We start from the raw sequence: 22,233 nt of genomic DNA on the forward strand, positions 1-22,233 counted from the left end.
GTCACTGTACTTCTTCTATATGTATTTACAGAGAAGTTGGTGTCAGTTAAAAGAAAACCAAGTAAATATGTCCCTTTCCCCTTTACTTTTTTAGCATCAGATTGATTCATGTTGAGTTTTCATGCTGCAATATTTTCACCTAAAAACTGTGTTGCATTTTTACATAAAGCAAGTATACAAACATAAGAACACAAAGCACAAAAAGAGAACCCATACACACTGTGTTGCAGTAAGGAATCCCTTAGTTGTGTTCCAAAACAGTGCAGATTCCTTGAGATAAAAAGACAGTAGTTTTCTCAAAAAACAAGAAAATTTAAAAGTTTAAGAGCAGGATATATTTGCTGTACAGATGATGTTAAAATATTTCATCTTTTCAGCCTCTAGGGGGGACTGTGTTTTCAGCGAACCTGAGTTTTCATCTGCAGAAAGCAGTTCAGGCTGTTGCTAACGTTAGCTGGAGCGAGTCAAGTGATTCTTGATTTGTGTATGAGTTACTTCTAGGGGAAAGATAGCCTGTGTCTGAAATTACTTTAGTCCTAAAGGGCCAGCCTGAAATCTCTGCTCTTGCTGCAGTTTGCAGGCATTCTGCCTGCTACTGATTCACGAGTGCAGGATTTGTTCCTATTAAAAAGCATTTATGTAGCTGAAAAAAAAAAAAAAACCCACCCACGGAGAAATGTTGAATTTATAGTTATGGAAAATACTGTAAGTGTAATGGTGAGGTGGATTAACTGACATTTTGAATTGGGACTAACAAGTAAATTCTCATTCATAACTTTCTGTCTCAGAGAAATAAATCAATCACAGGCTGGGATTCTTCTTTATAAAACCAGTTAGGGTGAAGGGAAGCAACTGAAACGTTCATAACACTTCAGGCCCTCAGAGATAGTTTGACTCCCGTAAGGCTGAATGCAGTTGTTCAGGTGAGAAAGGACCACATGCTACAGGCCAAACCTTTTCCTGAAAGCATCAGAATTGGTCTTTGATGCTACTACTGCTACACAGTACTGGGGAGATGCCTTTTGTTTCTCTTTTGCCTCGTGTTGGCCCTGCTTCTCCCACTCTGATTCATTCCCAGCAGCACTTCACCTCACAAGGAGCAGCCAGTGTGAAGGGATAGCAGCCCTGTGATTTATGGGCTTACTATCTCTTCCATAGTGTTTACACAGCTTACGCTCAGAAAAAGTCAGCTAGGAGAGTATGGAACTCACATGTAAAATGGAAAAGATATTCTGGCGGGGGAAGGGGGAATCAAGAGAGATCCATCCAGATTTCAGTGTTGTAAACACATCTGTAGGGTCATCATAAAGCAGTGACTACAAAGGTCAGCATTTCAAAATGTGTCTTAAGAAAATGTTTTTGCAAGCTTTGTGGTGAAGATGGGTGGTGTGTTGTATATTGTAACATTCTGCTTAATCCCCACTATGTTATACGGACTCATTTACAACAAAAAAATGCCTGACATAACTTACAGTACAGGAACATACAAAAACCAGCTTCACCAGGGAGGATGTTTATGTAATCTTCAAGAACACTCTGAAGTTCGATTCAGTAATCAAATAAAGCTATGTGAGAGGCACATTTCTCAGGGTCGCTACCCACCCTTGAATTTCTGAGCTTCTTTATTTTACTGAGCCCCTGTTAGACAAACGCTTCTGAAAGAAAAAAAGGATTTTTTTTTTTATGATTATTTCTGTAGGTCTGTGTTACCTGCGGCTTTCATTCCACTTCTCGGCTGTAATTGCACAAGCACTTCCAGATTCCTTTTTAACGGAGGCATCTTGAAGGTGAGCAGATGGTTGCCCCAGGAGTGCAGGTTTCCCATTCATGGGCTGGACAGTGAAGGCAGCAACAAAAGTAAGTTTACACACACTGCCCTTGCCACGACCTCCTGGCTGAACTATAAACAAACCCCTTCTGTAAAGCCAGGAGCAGTTCACTCACCTTTCGAATGCAAACTTGGTACTCTGCGAGTAACCATAAAACATCAAACCACACAGCACTGCTCTAAGTTTGAGGATGCAAGCTGTGGGCATAGAAAACTCCACAGAGACATCCTTTGTAATTCTGCTGTCAAAAAGCATCACGTATTCCAAAGCCTCTTTGCTGAAACATTTTGCACATCTTGCATGGACTTTATTCCAGAACAGTGTCCATTGTAAATGGACATTAACAAAATCTTAGGTATAGCAGCTTTATGGCCAGCAAGATCTGCTCTGGGATGTATTTAACATGATCTTATTAGGCAGCGATGTTAAGATAATTTTAAAAAGTTATCATTCTTCTTCTTTTTCCCCAAGAAAATAGTCTCAGAACATGCCTCCTTCACTGGGGGAAACCTCTGCTGCTTGGGGCATGCAATTATGTCTCAGATGCCGTGGGTGGGAAGCAGCAGAAACTGCACCTGGGCCTTCTTGCTATGCGGGTCTCAGAAGATCCCAGGACACAGGCTGAGGTCAGGGACCCACTGCCGTCTTCCCCTTAGGGCTCCAGCGACCAGGAGCACAGGCACCTTTCCAGGTGAGGAGATGGAAGCCGAGCAGCCCTGCTTGTGCCCTGCCGCAGCGCCCCAGAGGGCGCTGCCTGCATCCCCCACTGCTGATGCTTCAAGCCCTGTTCCCCAAATCCCCCCGCCTTGCCGCGCACCGAGCCCTCGGGGACGCGGAGGGGAATCAAACTCTTTTCCTACGCAGGAAAGCGCGGCTTAAGCAGGCTGAAGCACCCCCAAAACACCAAACACATGAGAGCGCGGTGGGTCCCTTTCCTCCCAGTCGCAGAGGCCCGCTTGGAGCGGAGGGCAGTGGCCGAGCAGGCGGTACACGCACGCCCAGACACTGCGGCGATAAGCGCTCCCCCCGCCCTGCGGTGCCGGCCGGCAGCAGAGGTGCGGGGGGGAGCTCGGAGGGGGGGGGGGGGGGGGCGGGAGCACTGCTGCGGCTCCTCCCTGCGCACAAACCCGGTCGCGCCGCTCGGGGCGTGCGGAGAACCGCCGCCGAACCGCGCTACTTAAGCGGGCGGGCGCAGCGCGGCAGCCCCGCGGGGGAATCCGGCGGGGGGGGGGGCGGGCCGGGGAAGACGCTAGTACTAGCAGTAGTAGTAGTAATAATCATAGTCTATACGAGAACAAGGCAAGCAGAGCCGAGATGCTCCGTCCGTAACCCGCAGGCGGGGACAGGTTGTGAACTCGCCAAACACCTGAGCAATAAAACACGACCGAACAATTTCGAGGCGGGAGGGGAAGGGAGGGGGGAAGAAAACTTTGCCGCAGCTCGGGCGTCTTGGGGGGGGCGGGCGCGATGCCGCCCTGGCTGCTCGGCAGCCTCTGCTGCGTGCTGGCTGCGCGGACGGCGCTGGGAGGCGGCTCCGCGGGAGCGGAGGAGGAGGAGGAGGAGGAGAAGCTGATCCGGGTGCTGGTGCTGCTGCCGCAGGACGACACCTACCTCTTCTCGCTGGGGCGGGTGCGTCCCGCCATCGAGTACGCGGTGCGGAGCCTGAGGGAGAGCGGCGCCGGGCTCCCGCCCGGCTACGCGTTCCAGCTCACCTACGAGGACTCGGCGTGCGGCAACCGCGCCCTGTTCAGCCTGGTGGACATGGTGGCCCTGCAGCACCGCCGCCCAGACCTGCTGCTGGGGCCCGTCTGCGAGTACGCGGCCGCGCCGGTAGCGCGGCTGGCGGCGCACTGGGACGTGCCCATGCTGTCGGCGGGGGCGCTGGCCGCGGGCTTCGGCGCCAAGGGCGGCGAGTACTCGCACCTCACCCGCGTCGCCCCGGCCTATGCCAAGATGGGCGAGATGCTGCTGGCCCTATTCCGCCACCACCAGTGGAGCCGGGCCACGCTGCTCTACAGCGACAGCAACCCCGAGCGCAGCTGCTACTTCGCCATGGAGGGCGTCCATGTGGTCTTCCAAGAGGAGGCCTTCCACATGGCCGTGCACAGCTTCGACGAGAGCAGCCGGCACCTCGACATTGACGATGTTGTTCGCGCCCTGCAGACTGGCGAGAGGGGTGAGTGGCGGTGGATGGGGTCAGGGATGGGTGCTGGGGTGGTGGGAACACTGCGCGGGGAAGATCCTGTGGGACTGGGGAGCGCGTGGGCCGGCATCCCTGGGCCAGGCATCCCCTAAAGCGCAGGGACGAGCTGCCCTGAGTGAAAACCGTGCCCGCAGAAGTCTATCGCAGCTTTGCACCCCACCGCGAAGAGTGAGGCTTACCCTCAGGAACCACACTGGGAGGGTTCTGTGGCATGGTAAGAAATGAGCTTTCTGCCAGAGGTCTGGGTTAGCCAAAATCGCCTGCATCCGCAGAGCAGCAAATCTGTTGCTTATTCTCTGAAATTAGCGCAGTCACTCTCTGTAGGTTCAAAGTCTAAGCAAAAACGTTTTCTTCTCACCCTGCTGTGTCTTGCAGCGGGGATCCTTTTCCCTGCTCCTGCCGTATGAAACCCTGTTGAGTACCTCATAAATAACAAATGCATTTGGGGGAAGTGGTCATTTCGGGGGATGTGTGGATGCAAAACCCATGAGTGTGTGCAATAATATTGCCACCAACTGTTAGCAAAACACTGTAGAGATAAATGGCTTGTAAAACATCTTGGAAAGTCACCCGTGGGCTGGATGAACTGGTTTTGCATCACGGAGTAGTAAACCATTCAGAGTGCTTTGGATTGTGCAGATTGTAGTTAGATGGGTTTTAAAGTGAGGTCGTGCCGAGCAGTGTGTGGATACGTGGACAATTGAAAAGGCATTTTCTTTTAGAGGCTTTTAGCAGCCAAGGGCTTCCCCACTAAGTTATTGAAATAAAAGAAAAGGTGTGGACCAGTAGCAGGCAGCAGGATAGCATTGAAGAAGTTCCTTAGCTGTTTTCTGAAAGAGGTGTAGGTGTGTGCAAAGTATTTTGTACAATTTCTTCATCCATGGTAATAGAATGTTAAAATAGCATCCAAATTGGACTGATAAAGATGATGCTGTGTGTGGCTGTCACAACTGATGTTGTGTGCTGTAGGCTGCAGATGGAGCAGCCTTGCACTGCAGGTGTCGTTAACACTGCTGTGAAATCCTTAATGTGCTCAGGAGTGTGTGGGAAATAACTGAGGACTAATAGCTTATGGCTTTTTAATTCTTTATTCACTGAAGCAGGTGGTTAAAGCAGAACTTTCCTAGTAAGTGCCATGTGGGAAATATACTGAATGGGGACAAGGGAACGTGTGTAGGTGCGAGAGAAAATTGCCGTGTGGGGAAAGATGCTCTTCTTTTTTAATCAGTATAACTTGTGTGTGTGTGTGCTCAGCTTTCCTGATGCTAAGAGCATAGCAGCATGCTTACAGCAGGAAAAGATGAGTATTCACCCTTAGCCACAGGGAGCTGTGGCTATGCAATGAGAACATGACTGATGGCTAAAGAGAGCCCTGCTCTCAAGTCTGCACACTCAGGAAAGAGAGGCTTGCTTTCAGCCTGGGCTTAAATGCTTTGCTGAGCTGAGACCTTTGGTCTTGCATCAGTTTGTAACTTCCAAATGACTAAAGAAAAGCAGTGCTCTGTCTTCTTTCCCCTCCTTGTGCCCTGTGGGCCCTTCAGCTTCCACTTGTGCCTTTTTGACTTGAAAGACTGGCCACAGGACTCTGCTGGCATGTTCCTCTGCCTGAGGAGGGCCTGAGGAGTGGTCCTGCTGCTCATGGCATCTTTCAGGTTGTCACAATATTTTTGAAGTCATATATTATGTGAAGGGTGCACCGTGTGCCTTAGCTGACCAGGTGAAGTTTTCATTTCTCGTATGAACTTGTTGGAGGTCCTCCAGTAGGGTATTAGGGTTTGTGGGCAACAAGACATTATCCAAAGCTCTTTCTAGGAATGTTTTTGGTTGATTGATTGGTTTCCCACCAGGTTTTAAAGGCTATGGTGACACTGTCCTTGGCTCTGACCCTGCATCTTCTCTGTTTACAGAGGTTGCTGCTGGTGCTGGTCCCATCTGAATGTTTGGGTTTCCTTGAGATGCCTGAGTGGTAGTGGGCATTCAGGCAAATACAGGAGACCTGTGCAAAACTCTGCCAGGGCTGAGAAAGAAGCTGCCCCACCAGCTGGCCCATGGGGACATGTGGCAGAGGCTGGCCCCATGGGCTAGGTTGCTGCTGACTGGGGGTTTGCACCAAGCTCTCTGTGGTCCTGGAGGCAGGGGCACACTCAGCCATGCACCAGTGTTTGCCAGGGGCTGCCTGCTCAGTCACTGGAGCCTCTGCAAAAGGCTCAAGTCTTGGAGCCACAACAAAATTGCGATGTAAAATATGATAATGAAAGTTAACCACTTTAATGAATTTCATTAGTAGTTCAAGCTGCTCTGCAGGCTTGTTTATCCACGGTGCAGGCTTGATGCTGTAGGCTCAGGTTTACCATAATGTTGTCCACAAACGCTGGACTGTGCTTAAATGCATTCTGGCATAAGCACATAGTGCAGGGGGTGCATGTAGCAGAGGGAACTGGAATTAAACTGTCAAGTATTTGCAGGATGAGTCAATAATCCTAGTCAATAAATTCAGAATATCAATATTAGAATTACTGTGGTCTACGTGTATTATACTGGAGGGAAAACATTATGTATGTGTTCGCACGCACACATTTGTATGTACACAATAGTAGGGTACAGATGCAGATTAAATAGACATAATTTACATTTTTGGAAGATTCCGAGAGACATGCCCATAGCTTATTTGCTTCAGAATCTTAAAATATGTAATCTTAGCTCTCCTGCTGTGTTAAAAAACACATCCAAATCGTTAATATTACTTCCCTTACATTCCTTTAGAGGCTTACAAAATATGATTTAGTATATTTTAAAGTAGGCTTACCCCCACACACACTCTTTTCTTTATTCCTTTTGCTCAACGTCTATTACTAGTGTTGTGGGAATCTCCTTGATTCCATCTCCAGATTACAGCTTTGTGAAAGATGTGAATTATAAAGGCAAAGTCAAGGGAGAATTGGGAGTACAACAAGGAAATGTTTCAAAAGGAAATCTCTCACCTAAACAGAAATTAGGAACAGTGAGACAAATTCGTTCCTGATGTGCATCTGGAAAAGATTTGATGCAGATTTTAGTGTAAGAAATTCTTTTTCCTTCTTCTTTTCCTTCATGCTAATATACTTCACAATGGTCATGAAATACGTCTTGCTCTGTTGCTCTGGAAATTATTATATTGTGCTGCTATAATCAGTAAGATAGAGCTATGCATGGTGTAACTCTTCTGAAGTATGGGGATGTACCGAACGTGACTCACCCCAGCGGCTCATCTGGAGCTGTATGCCTGTGATGGCATCCAACCAGAAAAGCGATAGGAGAAGATTCATTGTGTGTGAAAAGATTTGGCCTGTTTGGCCTTTTCATTTCTTACAACAGCAAACACTTCTACGCGGAAAAGCTGAATGTGGTTTTGATTCAGTTTTATTGTTGGGTTCAAAATATTTGCGTACATTATTGTATCTTTTGAGCCCTGCCATGCGTGACGGTGTTCTTGGAAACGTGTGCGCAGTTGGTTTCGAATTATCATCCTAACAGGATCTCTTATGACTTTGCTGTAGGATATAGCCCCAAAGCGCATGCTGGTACAATACTTTGCAGCTCCCTCTGATGTCAGTAGCTTCACAGCAGCAGACTTGTGAACCTGTAAAAAAGTTTATAGTGTAACATGCTCAGTGGGGGACCTGTGTTCCAACTGCTGAAGACCCCACCTGAGTTTATGCTTTCCCTTTGCAGAGGGAAGGGATAGCAAGGGGAGTTGTCACCTCCTGCCCAGAAGGTTAGGGAAGAGGCTTCTCAACTACAGGTGTCACAAAGTGGATCGCGGTGCCCACGTGGAACACACCTGTGGACTTGTAGGTCCTATTGTAGCAGCAAAGCCCCTGCTTAGCTCTTGGTCCATTATAAGCAAGTCTCTGTGGCATTTAATCTTGTAACCACCTTTAATCTTCACACTTAGAAAGTGGCATTTGCTTTTCCCATTTCTGAATATTACGTGTCACTTCAAAGGTCATTGCCTAGGCTTATTGTATAGTCCCTGGAGAGAAGGTCACATTCTGAAGAGATTGTCCTTAGCTGCAGAGATGCTTCTCTCTGTTAATGGTAGAGAGGCAACAAATTCTACACCAGATACTTAAATTTTAGGTAGCTGAAGTGTAGGCAAGATGACTCTACACCAAACTGTTAAATGGAATGGAAATTAAAATGGTAATGCCATTGTATCACCTTAGTTCTTTATCTTGAGATTGTCTTACGTAGTGTACTTCACTAAGTACTTTTAAGTGTATGACACTTAGAAGTAACAACTGAGGCTTATGGTTGCAATTGACTCCACAAATACATGTAGTTGAAGAACTTTGAAGCCAGAGCTTATCACATGTTGGAGGGGTAAAAAGAACTCTGGTCACACACAGGCTCTGTTTAATTATTTTCAGAGGAGACAAAGAAGGAGGAAGTGTCCGTGTTTGGTACCTGTCTTCCAACAGCAGCTTGGGAAATGAGCTTTGTTTGCTATCTGTGTTGTCATGTTTGTTGCAATACTGGGAGGACAGCTGGGGTCACTGTCTCTGGCAGCACTCGTGCTTTAACAGCCTGTTCCCTGAAGTTCTTGAACTGCCTCTTATCTGTGTTCCTCATTTTCTTCCACCAGTTGTAATCATGTGTGCCAGCGGTGACACAATCAGGAACATCATGCTGGCTGCTCATCGGCAAGGAATGACCAATGGGGACTATGCTTTCTTCAATATTGAACTCTTCAACAGCTCATCATATGGTAATGTTCTTCCTGCCCAAGTATGTTACAAAATCTTCTGTAAGCCTAGTAATATTTTTAGATCTGTTAGGCTCAAAATACGCAGCAGTGAGTCCCAAAATACTCCACTGTCTCTCCCTGCTGTTGCAGTTATCTTCCCCTGGGGCTCTGATATTGCAAGAAATGAAAAAGATCTCATGGCTATAGCTGCCACTGGTGGATCACAAGGTCCCAAATACACTATAGGTGTTACTTGCTTAGTTGTAGGTGGAGCAGCCCCAGATGAAGACCCCACACTGTGGTGTGTGTGCTCAGCTCTGGGTAGTTTGCACAATCCCCAGCTTGTCACTGTCACTTCTTAGGGCAGGGTATTCCTTTCTGCCCCGTGGCCTGTGGTTCCTGAAGGTGGCTGGAAGGAGGCACCAGCAATGGCCAGAGCCATGGGCAGCCACAGGGCCTGGGCCTCCAGAAGTCATCCCTGTGCTGGGGGATCCACACGTCTAATTTGTTTCAGCTTTTGATCAGAAACTGTGTCTGCAAAAGCATTCAGTAGTGTTGTGTTGAAAGGAAAGCACTGGATGGGACATGGACTGTCCAGATTTACTAGAGTGAGTAAAGGTGGCTGATTCCACCCCTGAGTAAAAAGGGTCAGATTTGTCAATTTAAAACATGACTTTAAAATGTAAATTAAATACATTTAAATAAATATCCCTACATTCAGTTACATTTGATATCATGGGATTGTGTGGCGGGGACTAAACCTGCTCTCAGCTGCTTACAGCTGTCTCAGTTAAAGTAATACTGGAGCGATGGTTTTTGCTGAGTTTTAAACAGCATCAGGTGGCTGAAGCTAAGGAGAATTCATGCCTGGGAACTAGGTTTTGCTGAAGTGTCAACATGGCTTTTGAAAGGAGCACCCTCTTTTGCAGGTGCAGAGAAGATAATTTCCACCCTATGGGCTGCCTTAAGTTATCCACTACAATGACAAATTAATTTCTAATTGAAAATCAAGTGGGAATTGAGAAAGGAGGAAAACTTGGGTGTTTTTCTTTCTTCTAAGCCTCAAAAAGCAAACCAGTGGGAACAGCTGGATTCACAAGAGGATGCTGTATTTTGTTTAATAAATCAGATAATTGTGAGCTAAATTCTTTTGCATAAACTTTTTGTTACTCATCTACCACATTTGAGATCATTTTACAGGAAACAGTGATGTTTGTTGAAGAGCTCAGTATGTAGCTGTTTAAATTCAGAGATATGGATATGTATGGAAGCACAGATCCTGCTTCATGTATTGTCTAGCATAGCTAAAGAAGTTCCAAGTTTTGCCAGGTAGTAAGGACATCACTTAAATAAGTAACAGATAAAGTTGCAAATGAGATCAAAGCCAATGGTTTGAATCAAGGTTTTCTTTCTGTTGAGTTGAATTTGGAGTGACTTTATCCTTTGCGGCTTAGGGAAAACCATTTGGCATTGCAGCCTTAATCAGAAACAGAGCAAAAAGCTGAAGGTCTACCCTTGTCAGCAGTCACAAAAACCTGAAGTTTTGGCCCTTCTGTAGACACTGGGAGCTTTGCAGGCTTGACTTTACTAGAAATCACTGATTAAATAACCCCTCTGGCTGATGGCAGTGGCTCATTACTGCTGTGCTACTGCTGTGTTTCATCTCATAGAGCAGAAATGCATCAGAAGTGATTCATCTGGCTGTAGGTACAAGTCTGTATGTGAGGTGGGCCCCCTTTGGAGTCACAGGAGAGAAGCAGGTGCCCCTGGACAATGATTCACCTCATCTTTAGCTGTCCATAGTGTCTCAGATGAATCATCCCCTACAACTGGTGGTTTCCTTGTCTTGGCTGAAATGAGCTCAGGACTACCTGGGAAGTACTGAAGATGGCTGGGACACTTCAGAGTTGTCCTTCAACTTTTCGCAACCCAGAACGCCAAGCGTATCCAGAGCTACATCAAAAGGAGCGTGACCAGCAGGTCGAAGGAGGTGATCCTGCCCCTCTACTCTGCTCTTGTGAGACTTCACTTAAAGTATTGTGTGCAGTTCTGGTGTCCTAAACATAACAACATGGAGCTGTTGGAACAAGTCCAGAGGAGGGGCATGAGGGTGATCCGGGGGCTGGAGCACCTTCCGCATGAAGACAGGCTGAGGAAGTTGGGGCTGTTCAGCCTGGAAAAGAGAAGGCTGCGTGGAGACCTCAGAGCAGCCTTCCAGTACCTGAAGGGGGATTATAAGGATGCTGGGGAGGGACTCTTCACTAGGGCCTGTAGTGATAGGACAAGGGGTAACGGGTTAAAACTTTAACAGGGGAAGTTTAGATTGGCTATAAGGAAGAAGTTCTTTACTGTGAGGGTGGTGAGGCCCTGGAATGGGTTGCCCAAAGAAGCTGTGAATGCTCCATCCCTGGTGGTGTTCAAGGCCAGGTTGGATGAAGCCTTGGGTGGGATGGTTTAGTGTGAGGTGTCCCTGCCCATGGCAGGGGGCTTGGAACTAGATGATCTTGAGGTCCTTTCCAACTCCAACTATTCGATGATTCTAACTTTGGTCATATAAGAACACTGTTTGCAGGAGCTGGGGATGCTGCATTTTGGAATGGTTTTGCTTTCAGGGATGGTATTTTCTAGGAGGTAGTGACAGTTGTATGAGGCACTGTGCGGTCTCCAGGTTCAGCACCCTGTCCCAGGAAGGACCCTGGTGCCACAGCTGATGTGGGGCAGGCAGTGATGCAGCACCCAGTAGGCGGCACTTTGCCCCAACAGGGCAGTGCTGTGCCATCCTGGCGTGGGACCTCCATGCAATATCTGTTTGTCCCACCTTTATGTGGGAGCCTCAGCACCATCCTCCTCTGCATCACAGGTAGTCCAGTTTTGTTGCTTTTCCAAGGGATTAATAAAAACTCTGTCTTCTGATGTAGTGTAGTTAGATCATGGCATTTCGTGACATTTCTAATAATTCCTTTAAACCCGTTTTAATTTGTGGATGTGTTTTCCATGAAGAGTGAAACGACTGTGCATCAGAAGTTAACTTTTGTGCAGATGATCATCACATGTGGGAAGCAAGCATAAAGGAGAAATGTAGAGAAATTCCCTTAAAATTCCTTGTTACCAGTGCCTGGGAATAGTAGGTTGTGAACCTTATAAAAGATACAAAACCCAAGACTGGGTGTGACTGGAAGATTGGCATGGTGCCGTGAAGTTCAGATGACCATGTTGCAGTTTGCTGCTGCCCTCTGTCCTGAATATTTTTGATTTTTCAGAAGAGCAGACATACTAGATGCCAAAGCTGCAATAATTGTACGTAAGCACTGTGGCAAGACGACCTCCCACAAAATAGTCCATGGAGGAATTTAAATACGTAAGTTATTCTAGGAACGCTGTTATGCAAGTGTATGTATCACTGCTCCCAGTGTCAGGATTTTTATAAACAAGTATGCATAGTGTCCAGGACAGAAACTTACTCACATTCTACCAACACTATCATTAGATGGGTGGTATAGACCCCCCTGTCTATAATCCTCATTTTAACGTCCATTTGTAAATCAAAGCTATAGCAAAGCCCCCTATGCTGTATTCTCTGCCGTGTTTCTTGAATACTGCACCTCTGAAATGCAGGTAACCCAGCTAGTTCAGAGGATTTCAGCTTTAAAGCTGTGGCGGGACTTGTACCTTCTTGTGGGGAAGCTAGCAAGATGTCCTGTCTTACCATTGCCAGATGTGCATTTCTTCATTTTCAAAAGCAGTAACAAGGGCAGGGTGCAAGCACTGAAGGGGATAGTGCTACCTCTGAGACCAAAACTAGACAATGGGACGTTAGCTGCTCTCCAGTGTTTTCATCAGGTCTAATAAATAAAGTCCTGGCATAAGTAATTTTGACAGGTTGAACTTTGTATTGAGAAAGAATAGCTCAGCTGATGCTGAGCTATGGTAAATAAGGCTTTCCTGAAGTAGAAAAGAGAGGTAAAAGAGCTCAGGTGGTCCTGTGCCTCCCACCCTGTGCTGGGAGTGACAAGAGCTGCCCCAGGGCCAAAAGCAGCAGGAGGAAAGACTTGTCCTCCAGAGAAGTGCAGGTCCTTTGTTCCTTCTCTTTGAGGAAGCGGAGCAATTCTCCAATTATGTTTATTGTCAAAAAAGAAAGAAAGTGATGATCATACCGTTGACTTTACTGATGCTTTTCTGACTGTTGAAGAGTGTCACTGATGGAGTGACGCGGAACAAATTTTGTGGTTGAATCCTTCCTCACTTAAATATCTCTGTGTTCGAGATCTGGCACATGTTTTTCGCTCAGAGATGTTTTCTTATACTTAGGCTTCGTCCCACCCTTTAAAAATAAGCGAGCATGGCATGGGAGTAAAGTTGTCCATATGTTTGCAGGTTTACTTCCCAACAGCCATTCTTTGCTTCCCGGTTTCCTGCATGTCTTGGAGCAAGTTCAGTTCTCTCTTGTACTCCACCATTTCCTCAAGATGTAGTAGAGGGGACTTCTGGGAGGAAAAACGAAGGCAACCCTGTAATGGTACCTCATTTGGAGTTGGAAATATTCTTGTTTTCCCTTTAGGAAATGGCTCTTGGAGAAGAGGAGACAAACATGACCTTGAAGCCAAGAAAGCATACTCGTACCTCCAAACTGTCACTCTGCTGAGGACCGTGAAGCCTGAGTTTGAGAAGTTTTCCCTGGAGGTGAAAAGTTCTGTTCAGAAGCAAGGTCTGCATGAGGATGACTATGTAAGTACATGATGACAGGCTTCAGGTCTTAGAATCTTCAAAACCACACACCTAATTAAAGCAAAAGTATCAGTGAGACCTTATCAGGACAGAATGACCTGGGTTTAGTTACAAAATCCTACTGCTTTCTGTATAATATCTTCTATGGATTTATTTCTTCTTTTTCTTCTGGTGGATAATGGAAATAGTAAAAATAGACTTGGTCTAGGTGCACCAGGTCTATACATTGCCATCTATGAGCAGTTGCGTTGTGTTCATCCCCTTATTCATCAGCAGAAACACTGGGGAAAGGCAGATTGCCAGGTCTCTCTGTGTCTCTTGCCAATCACTTGTCTTTTTTTAACAGGCAAAAAATCTGTATTATTCTTGTTTGTTTTCTCTCAATAATTTTTTTTTTTTGGTAGAACTAGGTTTCAAAGTTACGCTCTGTATTGCGTCTGATTTTCTTGATCTGAATGAGAAAGGAAGTCTTATTTCTTAACCAAGCACATATAGGTTGTCTCTGAAGATTGCTTTTGTGTTCCTGCTAAGCTGGTTTATTTGGAATCTTCATAGAAAAGTCTGCGAAAGTGAGAATGTATAGCACATACCTAAAAGGACTTCTGCATGCTGATACAAGCACTTTACAGAGTCAGCTTTCCTAATTATGGGGAGTAAACTTTCCAGATTCATTTATAAAGAAAAGAGGCTTGAAGAGAGTTTAGTCAGTCTTTAACTGTAGGAAACGAGAGCTAGGAATTTATGCCTGAAACTCAAGAAAGCAACCCAACTTCCTCATTTGCCATCTCCCACTTAGGCACCTATCTCATCTCGGCTTTAAGCAATGTGTCCCTCACAAGTGGAAGCACCATTTTTACTTCAAAGCATAAGCAATGAACTTGAATTTGGTGTTAATGAACGACCTTTCATGCAGTTCATTCCATAACCTCAGCTGTCTTCAGAAAACTGGTGCTTCTTAAAACTTGAATATATTTTATTTAAATATTTTACTTAAAATCATACAATGGTTTGGGTTGGAAGGGACCTCAAAGCCCATCCAGTTTCAACCCCCTGCCATGGGCAGGGACGTCTTTCGCTAGCTTGCTTCAAGCCCCGTCCAACCTGGCCTTGAACACTGCCAGGGATGGGGCAGCCACAGCTCCCCTGGGCAGCACGTTCCAGTGCCTCACCACCCTGATCTAATCTAAATGTTAAGTCTGAATCACATTACTGACATGTTATTGCTGTGAATCTTTGAAAGTCTAAGCAGGCAGAAGCAACCTTTTCTTGTCATTCTTTGCCTTGAGTTACTGGATAAATCCTAACTGCCGATTTCAAGGTGCTGCTTTCTGAAGAACCTGCTAAATGAGTTTTTAACAAGGCATAAGACTGTAATTTGTGCTGTTCCTCCATTCTTCCCTTCATGTGCCCTTTTGCAGGTGTCAATTAACAAGATACATACCTTGAAAATCTGCCACACGCTTTACGTTGTGGTTTGTGAGAAATTTGAGTATCAAAAATCCAGCCACCCACAGTTCTGTGGGTTTTCTAGTCTGGGCAGTTTGACATTTCCCTGGATGAGACAAGTGCTCTGCGGGTGGTTTTGGGGCAGGCAGGGATATGCTTTGCTGTTCTTTAGGATGAGGACCCACTGCAAACGTTATGCAAGTTCAGTGTTGATAGACACTGGATGGATGCAAGAGCTGTTGTGGCCAAGCAGAATGCATGAGAAAGCAAATCTTTCCATGCCAGCAGGGAGGAGATTTTGCAGACTAATGTTTGTCAGGGAGACTCCTTGCACAGCAGCATCAGCACTGCCAGAAGGCCTCTTTTCTCTTTCCTCACTTTACGGTTGCTTGTGCAATCAGCCATCCATGCTGGCAGTGCTCCTGGCTGTCTCAGGGCAACTGTGCAGGTGCCATGCTCCCTACTAATCCTCGACCGCCTTCTGCCTGGCTCTGAGGGCTGCCTCTCCCTGTACCGCTCTCCCACAAGTGATCCAGAGCTTTCCATCTTGCTCCAACCACTCCCTCACAAAACCATCAGCCTTTGCTGGGGCCAGGCAGTGGAGTGGGGCCCTCTTGCTGCTGTTGTTTCTCCTACTCCTCTTCCCACTTTTCCTTTCCCACCTGGCTTTCTCCACCCTTCCCAATCTCTCCATGTTGTGGCAGAGGGAGGATCTGTGAACACCTACCGCAGCTTCTTGCTATCAGTCCTCGTGGGAAGCTAATGGTGGAGGCTCTGCTGCTGTGTTCAGAGAAGCATTTTAGGGCAGCATTCAGGCTTAAAAAAAAATAAATTAAAAAATAGTGGGGAAAAATAAAAAGCCAAACTGAGGGCCAGTTCCTTCCTCTCTGAAAGGTATGTGGGCAGTGGGCATGTCACTAACAGCGCGTCTTTTGGCAGTATGGGAAGAAAGCAGCAATTTTGGCCTGGGCATGTGCTAAGTAAGGCTGTGTCCCCCAGGGGAAGCTTAGGAGGAGAGGTCCTTCAGCTGAGAGGGTGGGAAGCCACAGAGGTGGATTTTTCTGTGCTGGATTCTGCTCCTGAAAACAAAAAATATGCAGAAAGAATAGTCGGTGGTACAGTCCATCTCGAGTCCTGTCCACGGGTGTTGAAATATAATCCTCATCCTTTTCTGCAAGCTGTGTCCCAAGAGGATGAACTCGGGGAGGTTTGGATTTGAAGCATTCAGCGTTTCTGCTTCTCTGTGTGGATTTTTCCGATGTCATGGGAAAATGGGGCCCCAGGTCTGTGGTCTAAATTATCTCTCTTTGACCCTAACTCAAACAAAAGTCGTTAGTGCTGCCATTTTGTCCTGGCCTCTTACCAGCACTAATCCTGAAGGCATTATTATCTACCAAAAACGAATACCATAAAAATGGAAAATAAGCAGATGACAGAAGGAAAGATAAGGGAGACAAAAAGGGCAAAGTCCTAAAGCAGCAGCTGTCCAGTTGCCAGATGGAGAACACATATGGCCCTTTGAGGAGTAATGGGTCAAAGAGTGTTGGCCATCTTCATGTCCAGCTGTGAGATTACACAGAAAAGAGAAAAATCTGTTATGGGTACATCTTTACAAGGTCAGAAAATGCTGTTGTTTCTGCATGTGCGTTATGCTGTGAAAGTGAGGAAGGTGGAAAAACTTGTCCCTTGTGAGTGAGCTGGAAAGTGTAGAATTTCTTTTACTCCTCTTTCTCTCTTGTAAAGGTATCTCTCTCTTGTAAAGCAAAAAGTTCCCTTAAGCCTCAAAAATAAGAGTGGCAGAGAAATTCTGAGAAACCAGGTTATAAGTGTTTGGATAGGTAGTAGTTGCATAGGGTGGGGCTAAAAATGATGATGTTCCCTGTCTGCAATGTCCCATTGCAACATCCCATTGCAACAGCTGCCGGAGTCCATTAGCAAATACTACTACTTTGCTTGGTCACCACTTCCAGAGTCTGAAAGCAGTTACTGTCCTGTTAACGTAACCGGAAGAACCGTGGGCTGAAGCCTCAGATCTGCTCAGCCCTCGTTTCAGCACTCCGTAGTGTCATGATTTTTGTTTAAGAGACAACTCTAGTTCTGTAGAAGGTCTGACCATTTTATTTAGTGCCTGCCTGGACTTCTCTGATGAAGCAGACTTTTATGGTTTAGAAACAGGCTGAGAGCTGGGGAAGACTCCCAGGAGACCTTCAGTACCTAAAGGGGGCTACAGGAAAGCTGGAGAGGAGCTTTTTACAAGGTCATGTAGTGACAGGACAAGGGGGAATGGGTGACAGAGAATACATAACATTTTCCCCAGGACAAGGGGGAATGGGTGAATGTAGTGACAGAGAGAAGATTGAGATGAGCTCTTAGGCAGAAGTTCCTCCCTGTGAGGGTGGTGAGGCCCTGGCACAGGGTGCCCAGAGAAGCTGTGGCTGCCCCATCCCTAACAGTGTTCAAGGCCAGGTTGGATGGGGTTTTGGGCAACCTGGTCTAGCAGAAGGTATCCCTACCCAGGGCAGGAAGTTGGAACTGGATGACCTTTAAGGTCCCTTCCAACACAAACCATTCTGTGATTCTGTGATAAAATAGCCAAAAAAAAGAGGATTTACTTTCAAATTTGGAATTCAGGCATAAGAACAGTAGAATCATTTTAATGCTGTTACACAAATTACAATTTTCTTACTTCTGTAGTGTTAATACTTTACCAAGACATTAACAGCAATGTGTCCTGGTCTCTATAAACTAGCTGAGATCCTTGGTTTAATTGCAAAATACAAGCCTAGCTCTGCTTGCAGACTTACAGCCTAGGTGAGGCAGACAGCAATGGGAATTGAATGCATTTACTTGAAGGAAGAATTTGAAACTGTCCCTGAACTGGTGTGTGAATAAGTCCCAACAGATACTCTAGTTAAAAATGTTTATGAATAAATAGTGTTTCAGTTAAAGTAGATGCATTAGCCATTTTTATTAAATAATGCCGAACACTTAATGAATTGGTGGTAGGCTGCAGTTGGGAAGCTCTTAATGCACCTTCTGTTCCTGACTCAGGCTTAGAATTCAATAAATGCTTTTTTTATGTCCAACCTAGTATTCTGAGCTGGGATGATTTTACAGCATGGTGTATTTGCTCTTCTGAGGTTACAGACCACCCATGGCTTGGTTTTTTTTTTTTTCTCATTTAAAGGCTGAAAATGTAACTAATTAAACAAATAGCTCTGCTGTGTTAATTACATGACAGCATTGTTCGCGAGGTGAATATGTGGATTTTTACCCTACCCACAGCCCTTTTCACACTGAAAATGAGCAGCAAGAGAAGGGAACTTGAGCCCAATTTGCCTGCAAAGTTATCTCAGTGAAAGAATGAGCTACATAGATTAACTACATCAGTGAAATGCTACTACCTATTAGAAAGGGCAAGTCTGTTTTACTGAGCATTTTTAGCCCTTTGAAATGAGAAATGATGCCCACAAGAACAGCCATTCAAGCTCCAACAGTTAACTACAAAAGCTATGTGGGAGGTAGCTATGCTTATAAAGTTTATCATCTCATCCATAACATCCGTGCCAGACTCTTCCTTGTGTGTATGCCTTACGTCAGCCTTTCAATTAGGATTGTACACCAGCTAAGATAAGGGTTGGGAGAAGCGAGCAATTCAGTCATGTCACTGGGAGAGATGCTGAAAATGTTATGTGTTCAGCAGTGTAAGGTCCCACTTGTCTTTCTTCAGGCACAGGCAGGCAAGACTAATGACAGGCAGCCTTTTGTGTCTCTTCTGACTGCACCAGGATGGGAGAGAGTTTTGGGGAGATTCAAAAAAAGAGAAAAAACCCTTGACAAAAAAAGCCCTGCCCAGGAATAATTTGTTCAACTCAATAGGTCTATTCAGCTGCTGGAGTGCTTTGCTAATTGTGTTCAGAAGAATAAAAGCAAACCACAGGCTCCTTTCAGCAGCCAGAAAAAATGGGTTCACATGCCAGCTTATTAACAAGATGAATTCTGTTAGTAAAACATATTTAGGATTTTCTCAACCTTCACCCCTTGGAATTAATGAGAGTTTCTTCAGTTTCTGTGAGAGCACTGTTGACCTCTGGACTGCTAAATTTGGTGAATACAGCAGACACTTCTTTTTTGCTGAAGTTAATGCTTTCTCAGTGATATGAAAGACAAGTGTCTTCCACACTGGGGTCTTAGGCAGAACTGCAGTGTAACAGTATTCTATTTGCCATTAACAGATGTCATAAAAGACAGTAAAAGAAATAAATTATTCTTCTCTCTTCCAGAGGTTTTCTGTTTAGTTTTTTTAGTCTCTCTAAGCATAATTTTGAAGCTGCCTTAAACCATGGCAGCTTCAGAATTAGATACCATTAGATAGCATAAAACTGTAGGTGTGTCTGAAAATAGTAACATCTGAACTCTTTGGGAATGTAAAAGTTTAGAATTGATATTCACATCTATGTTGTATATTTTCTATGGCCCCATATTTTCACTTGGGTTTCACAGATATTCACATTCTACTTTACTAAACAGACACTCAGACATTTATGGGCAAGGCACTCTCCCTCTGAAGTACTTACTAGAAATACTCCTTATTTTCCACTAATAAAGTGTGAAAAATACACCTTCCAGCAAAGTTTATAACCTGGTTTTGGTTCTAATGCCTCTCCATGCCATTTGCATTGCTAATGATCCAAAAGGTAATTTATCCCATTAAGGTATTGTTTTTATGTATATTCATAGGATTTTTTGATACTGGTGTTACGTGGCCCTCAGGTTTGGCTCAGAGATGTTTGAATGAAGGCAAGAGGAGACTATGTATCTTATTTTGCTCAAAATGACACTTGACAGATGAAGGGTGTTTATGAAATGAAAGCTGGCTTACTTGTAGCTAATACCTTCTCCTACAAGGCTCTTTCCCTTATGAAAATAACGCTCAGTTGAAAATTTCTTTTTCCACCAAAGAAAACCTCTCAGCTCAACAAGGCATGAAGTGGGAGGTTTGGCTGAGCCTGTCCCATGTCAGGATACTGTTGCAGCAGCAGCAGGGTCCTGGGCCGGCAGCTGGAGTCTGTTTTCTCATGGGAGTGGTGGTCTTGCTGGGTGGATGATGGGATGCTCCAGCCTCAGTACTGTGAGTGCTGCAGCAGGTTCACCTGTGCTGCTAGCCTTATGCTGCGGTAACATAGACTGGGTTAAGAGTTCAGTGTTTGAAATCTGGCTGAGCCAAACAGTTTAATTGGAGGGTGGCAGGGGCTGGGGGAAGGAGACACATTTTATTTTCTTTAGGGGCATAAGGGGAGTTCTTCAAGGCTAGAAATGCTTATTCCTTGTTTGAGAGCTCCAGGGCAGAAGAGATGTTGCCTCCATAGATGGCTGTCCTGCACTGAGATGGTTGAGGGAAGCTTTCCTCTGCCTGTTTGAGCTATTCAGATGGTGAAGGTGATCCTGAATTATAGCAGGGTAAGGTCTATCTTTATGACATTGGGGTGACAAGTCTTAGTAAAAGAACAGTATAGGTGGCAATCAGTAACACTTCAAGTGATCAGATGGCTGGAGCACCGCTCATATGAAGGCAGGCTGAGAAAGTTGGGCTTATTCAGTATGGAGAAGAAAGGACTCTGGGGAGACCTTGTAGCAGCCTTCCAGTGACTAAAGGGGGCCTACAAGGAATCTGGAAAGGGGCTTTTTAGAAAGACATGTAGAGATGTGATAAGGGAGAATAGCTTTAAAGAAAGAGGGTAGATTTAGATTATATATTAGGAAGAAATTCTTCACTATGAGAGGGGTGAGAATGGAAGCGTTTGCCCCAGGAATCTGGGTCTGCCCCATCCCTGGCAGTCTTTAAGGCCAGCCTGGATGGGGCTTTGAGCAACCTGCTCTAAAGGAAGGTGTCCGTGCCCATGACAGGGGGTTTAGAACTAGATGATCTTTAAGGGCCATTCAAACCCAAACCATTCTGTGATTCTATGAAGTCTGTTATCTCTTTCTCCAGTAGCACATTAATTTCTTATGGGTGAGTGCTGGGGGGTGTATGTAGCTCTGAGAAAGACTCGCTCTCCAGAGGGACAAATCTTCCAACAGGAGGGTACACTGGCATAATAGGTGAGTCAAGTCACCCAGGTGTATGAGTGTTTGCAGAGCAAAGACAGGAAGCAGGTCTCGGGTGTGCTTCATCTGGGCTGTGAGAGGTCAGTGTACCAGCTCTGATCTTTATTTCAGTGGATATTTAGCAATTCCTCTAATGCAGAGGGGTTAATGTAGTCAGTTCATGAGGATGGGCTGTGTGGATAAAGGTAGCAGTGTTCTTGTGCACACTGGGAGCCATAGGAGCCCACAGGAGGATACTCCCAACTTTCCTTCTCTTTAGTAGATATTCTTTTCATTAGGAAGAGAAGTCTGATCCAAAATCAAAAGGTCTAATCTGTTCTGAGAAGAACTGATCTATCATGGCAGATTGAAAAGACAAAGAATGTCTATGTCCCAAAACAAATGAGTAAGAGGGGCATGAGAACTGTGAGCAGGACAATGAGAGGAGGGTAGGTGAAGAGCTCTGGGTGCCCTTTGGGAGCAGCTGGGAACAAGGCAAACATTCAGTAGGCAAGAAGGCATTTACATTTGATGGGACACGTGTTTGTACAATGCATCCAGTTAGCCTACCAGGCTGCAGATGATGAAACACTTAGAAAGCAAAATCAAGCAGGATCTCGGGGATCAGACAGTTAGCAAGGCAGTAAGAAGCTGTAAGAGTAAGGTTTTAGCCTTTTGGAGGGGCTGTAAATTCTCATATTTTGTGCTGTTAATTACTGTGCTGGTGCTGAAGGGAGGGCAGACACATTCTGAGTGTGTGGCTGGAACATTACTGCCTGCTGACAGGTACACATAAATATCTTCAGATACAGCTGCTGCATCTCTCCTTTCCGTGATAGTGGGATCCTTGCAGGTATGCCAGTGAAGGAACAGTTAATCAGCTAACACCTTTAATCCAATATCCAGAAAGCAAGTAACAAAACCAAGTAATCATTTTTTAAATTATTTTCAATGGAAGCATGATTAATAGCAGCCTGAGGGTTTGCACGAGTTCCATGCTATTAAGGTTTACAAGTTTGTATTCCCATTTACCCTGGTATTTAATAAAACCACAATTTGTCATGGCAACCTCACCTCAGCTGGGCAAATTATTTACTCCCAGCTCAGAGGTACTCCGTGTTATGGCAGGTCATCACCCTCCCCTAGCACCTGAGTTTCAGCTCCCCAGTGCACCCCAGGATGCCCTGCAGACAGCTTAGGGAAGGGTGGAGTTCAGA

The 22,233-nt window shown here is 45.5% G+C and overlaps 1 protein-coding gene across 1 annotated transcript in view; it reads left to right on the plus strand.

Moving 5' to 3' along the window:
• The first annotated feature begins 3,296 nt into the window (after nucleotides 1–3,296).
• Nucleotides 3,297–22,233, plus strand: part of NPR3 (natriuretic peptide receptor 3) — a 42,531-nt gene continuing 23,594 nt past the window's right edge. The window contains exons 1-3 of the mRNA XM_065664117.1: nucleotides 3,297–4,005; nucleotides 8,657–8,779; nucleotides 13,317–13,483. Of these exons, the coding sequence (XP_065520189.1) occupies nucleotides 3,297–4,005; nucleotides 8,657–8,779; nucleotides 13,317–13,483 (999 nt within the window). The remainder of the gene's footprint in view (nucleotides 4,006–8,656; nucleotides 8,780–13,316; nucleotides 13,484–22,233) is intronic.

The sequence above is a fragment of the Lathamus discolor genome, chromosome Z (assembly GCF_037157495.1).
Source record: "Lathamus discolor isolate bLatDis1 chromosome Z, bLatDis1.hap1, whole genome shotgun sequence".
Taxonomy (NCBI): Eukaryota; Metazoa; Chordata; class Aves; order Psittaciformes; family Psittacidae; genus Lathamus; species Lathamus discolor.